The following is a 5,000-nucleotide window of genomic DNA, read 5'->3' as shown; positions in this document are numbered from 1 at the left end:
AAAGCCAGAACCGATAAAACAAACCTTCAACCCAGCGGTTTCAATACAGGGCAGCAGCTGAAAGGAAGGCAGGAGGAAGTTTGCTTTAATAAAGGCGATTTTAAACGCCAGAAGGCAACGACAAATGATACAACAGACCATGTTACATCGATTTATTGCAAGGAGAAGATCACTACTCAAAGTGTGTTCATTTCTTCTTCTTCTGGTTTCCTTCCACGAAACTCAGCAGGTTGCTGTGGCACGATCGTGCCGGCGTCTGCAAAGAAACGTTGGGACATCGTTTTGAACTCGTGAAGCGAGAGCAGATTCAAAAGAACTATCACAGGCAACTTTTTGGTTGATCCTCCTCTAATTCACTCGAATTTATATCCGTAGAACATCTTCAGATGATGTCGAATAATGATCATTTATGCCCCTTGCACAAAATGTTTGCCCTGCACCGAAGCTGAACTGAAAGAGGCCTGAAATCACATGTTCGGATGTTTACGTATCTACCATTGTAAGTCCCGGATGTACCCATCCGGGATACTAAAAAACGCCGCGCAGGCTGCATAAAATAATTTATTCCCTTGGTAATAAATGTCATTTAGCCCAGAAACCGGCGATTTCTGAATCGTTGATTTCTTCGACTTCTTCTCTTCGATATCAGCGTCCCCGAGTATAGCATTATCATAGTAAAGCGCTATTGGTTTATCAGTAGAAGTAACGCTTTATAAATGAAGATTATTATTATGATTACTATTAAGTGCAGCTATGATGCTCGCAGTTATGAACGCAATTTTTGCAATTGCGTAAAGAAGCATGAAAAATTCAGTGCTTCAACGGGGTTTGAACCCGTGACCTCGCGATACCGGTGCGACGCTCTAACCAACTGAGCTATGAAGCCACTGACGTTGGGAGCTGGGTCTCCGCTCAAAGAATCATGTGTATAAAGAAGTATCTAACTCCAAATGCAGCCAGTTGGAAGTATTTCTTGGATTTTCATTTAAGGAAGGTTGGTGGTAAATTCTTGTTTCACTGCAATTTCAGCTATTCCAAGTTATCAATAACCCTTCCTAAATTTTACAAAGAGTGCATTATGACATGGGCCTCCTTAAACTGTGTAAGCCCTGCCTCAGCCTCGGAGATTTATGAACAATTTTTTTTGGAACAATAGGTTCATCTGCATTGAATCCCGCTCAGTTTTCAACCAAACGTTAATTGATGTTGGTATTATAACTGTTCGGAACCTCCTCGACTCACATCGCAATTTTCAAACAGCTTTTTTACCTACAACATGCACACCTCTCACCTATTGATCATTATTTCCTGTTTAGTCTCTTTTGTGCCATCCCGGAGGAATGGCGTAAATTGTTAAAGACAAATGAAAATGCAGCTCTTTTACACGATTGTTATGTAGATTTGGATAGTTTTTCACCACACCTTGGAGGGGAAAAGCTTGATGTTGAAAAGATTCAATCGAAACTATTGTATGAAACGTTTTCTTCTAAAATCTCTTCTAACCCTACCTCTATGAAAAAATTCAAAAGTTAAGAGAATTCCAATATAAAGTTCTTCATAGAATTTGTTATACAAACATTATGCTCTTCAAATTTGGTTTAGCCGATTCCCCTTTATGTTCTTTCTGTAATAAAGAACTGAAGACATTGGAACACTTCTTTTTTTACTGTAGTAAGGTTAGCACCTTTTGGAATGAACTAAACATTCCCCTCATATCGCAAAAGTTAATCTCTGAAAACTTCCATATCAAAGATATTTTATTTGGGCTTTTTTCTGCTGATAATGTTGATGACAATATTCTAGTTAATTACATTATACTTGGGAGCAAATACCTTATTTTTCGCTCGAAATTAAGCCAAACGTTTCCCACTATTGCCCTGTTAATATCAAAATCCAAAACAACGCACTAGATCGAGTGTTTCATTGCGAGGAATAATAACAAACTCCACTTTCATAATAAAAAATGTCATCAATTTTTACCCATAATGGAGCATGAGCTAACACCTCCAACTCCCAACTTAAACTAATACTGTAGTATTGTAATATGTTGAGATGTGTATAGTGCGTATAGCTTAGAGGTGTAGTGTAGTTTTGGATGTTCTGTGTTTATTATAGATAGGTAGCGTAGTTTTGATATATAGCTCCGATTTATAGTTTAAAATTAACATGTAAACTACCGTAATTAATGTGAATATATAAAAAATGACAATAATAATAAAAAAGTTAAAATAAATTTATTGTGTATTTTAACGTATTTCTTTTCCAGGCGAGTAACCGAAAAGAGCAGTACTTTTCGGGCAGTTTACTTGCTCAAAGAGCGCTCAGGGTAGAAAAGTCGCTCCAAGGGAAAAACATTTATTGTAGTGAACTAAAAATTATACTTTTGTAATACGTTACCGAAGACCTTTATTGTGACAAGGTTTAAGAAATTCCGATTTTTCTATGTTGCATGACTAGGCGATAGTTACAGTCAGTCATGTGGATTCAATAAAAACAGACATTTCTCTAGGTTCCGCATCTTCCGCGGTGCGCAGTTTCTTACCGAACACTGGAGGGAAATCTCAGGAAATTTACTATTTAGTCGCGTGTGGTTTTTGACACGGCGTGTGTTGCTTGTTTGAAAGCATGCAATGAAATCGGAGGTTTTTTCCTTTCACGTTGTTTGTTTCAATAAAATGTTTGGCTGGAAAAGGTTGTTTTTGTGCATTGATCATTTTCGAAGTTATCTGATTTGCATGTGCGAGTTGTTTTCATAATGATGACAAGAATTTTTAGCCATTTTGTATTTCAAGTGTTTTTTCTTGCAAATTATTAAAGGTAGCCATAGTTTTACACGTCAGAAAATATTTTTTTAGTCATTGTAGTGTAAAATGAGTTTATTTGGGAAGCCAACAATATTTCGTACTAGTGGGAAGATCGTTTACATTACTCATTAACACGAAGATTTTTCAACAATATATTTCTTTAATCTAATCCAAAATCACTCAGACAGTAAAAAACTTCATATTTATTAACCATTTCCTTCGCTTTTGTGTTTGTCAGCATTATGCTTCGCGATTATTCAGGTTCACGTGTTCGCAAGATTGTTTTTGCATCTCAAAGATGTTTTAATGTTCTTTATTATAAACCCTGTTTTGATTGGCCACTCAAATCAATATGTAAATAGTTTACCCTGAGGTCAAAATAGATACGTTTCGTTGCTGAGGAAACAAAAAATAAGTAGTGTTTCGTTTCCGGACTGAGCAGCTCTTGGGATGATGAGGAGAAATATACCGCATTCGCGCACGATCCCCTAGCCCTCTTCTTCCATCGTAGGAGTTACCAGGACTACTTATTGGATTCCTAGGATTTTGTCTTTTTCTCGCTTTTTTCCAATTTCGGCATTACTCCTGGGAAAATCCAGTTTCAGCGCCTTCAATACCCAGCTCAGTTGCTGTCTCTTTTTGTGCCAAGGGCAATCCAGTTTACGCTCACGGAGCGTCTGGTTCTTATTAAGACCTGAAGGTTCAAGGGTGTCAGCTAAATTTATGAGATATGCTTCTCTCACTTTGCGTACACTCGAATGGAATAAGCGAAATGTCTTTGGCGGTGTGATTATTAGTGAGGAAGTGTTCTTAAACTGTGGCACGTTTTGGGACGTTAAAGTTGGTTTGTCGACTAGTCTGCGATGTTCGTCAAAACGGTCTTTGAGTATTCGTTTGGTTTCTCCAACGTATTGTTTAACACAACGATTGCACTGTACCACGTGGCCCTAATCTATATCTCTTTCTCCATCACGAAAATCAATGCTTAGAGCGAATCATGCCAAGATTCCGTACACCTTTATAACAAATACTACTACTACTACTACTACTACTACTACTACTACTACTACTAATAATAATAATAATAATAACAATAATAATAATAATAAACACTTTATTTAAAGAGGGTGGCACGGAATAGTTAAGAAACTAATAAACTTATGTTCCTCTAACCCTTTCACTTCCACAGATGGCATTGACACTTTTAGATTTTACTCTGTCTAACGCCAGACGATTTTACTCGTCAATAGGGAAGCCCTCGGCGGGTTAACCTTCAATGATATTTATTTGACAGGTTATGAAGCTGCCACTGTTATCGACACATCTGAAGCAAAGATAACAGCCGCAGGTATTAATATTCCTGGGACCATCGAAAGCAAATCATTTAATGGCCCCAATAACGGCACATGGAACTACTCAGTGGCGACCTTTACTCTCAACCCCGGACAAGCTGAAGACCTATTTTCAGCCGGAAAAAACGTATCCATAAAAGGTTCGCATGCGCTTTCCATTAGTGTAACTGGCAATTTTATGGTGGCAACAAATTTGGATGTGAGTGGAAAGGAAATCACCTATGCTGCAGACGAGAAGCCATTGTTCTGGCTTGGAGGATTTCTGCGTGTTAATAAATCTTGTTGCACACTGGGTAAGTACAGTGATTTGCAGGATTATCTGTTAGCATCATCATCATCATCATCATTATCATTTATTATCATCGCTAGAGTAGTTCCATGATCCCAGTAAGGCTGGATTAGACTTGAATTGGCTCCAAAAAGAACGATTGGCAAATTGAATTATAGGGCTAAAAAAGCAAGTGGTACGAAAGCAAAATCTCTGTCTGTTTTTTTTTTCGTCTCTTGACACCAACAAAATGCTCAAGGCATTACTATTTTTACTCTTCCGGTTTTTAAATTTACCATAAAAACGTTTCATAACATTGGCTTCAATATCCTTGATTTTTCAAAGAACGGCAAAGAAAATGAAGCTTTTATTTTATTCGTCTTAGCAAGAGGTATCTTCAAAGAAACCTTGTTATTGTACAGTTTAAAGTTTAAGTGTTGGATATCAACAACAACAACAACAACAACAACTACAACTTTGTTATTACCCCATGAAACATAAATACAGATAATCATCAGCCGGAATGCTAAATCCTCGAATCTGATTGGCTAATAGCGGCATTAAATTCGCCGGTAC

General features: G+C 37.4%; 1 protein-coding gene across 1 annotated transcript in view; it reads left to right on the top strand.

Moving 5' to 3' along the window:
- LOC138008884 (uncharacterized) overlaps window positions 1-5,000 on the top strand; it is a 75,987-nt gene that overhangs the window by 7,174 nt on the left and 63,813 nt on the right. The window contains exon 3 of the mRNA XM_068856187.1: window positions 4,099-4,449. Within this exon, the coding sequence (XP_068712288.1) occupies window positions 4,099-4,449 (351 nt within the window). The remainder of the gene's footprint in view (window positions 1-4,098; window positions 4,450-5,000) is intronic.

Source organism: Montipora foliosa, chromosome 1, assembly GCF_036669935.1.
Source record: "Montipora foliosa isolate CH-2021 chromosome 1, ASM3666993v2, whole genome shotgun sequence".
NCBI lineage: Eukaryota > Metazoa > Cnidaria > Anthozoa > Scleractinia > Acroporidae > Montipora > Montipora foliosa.
Note: the sequence above shows the minus strand (reverse complement) of the source record. Positions and strands in the feature narration are given on the sequence as shown.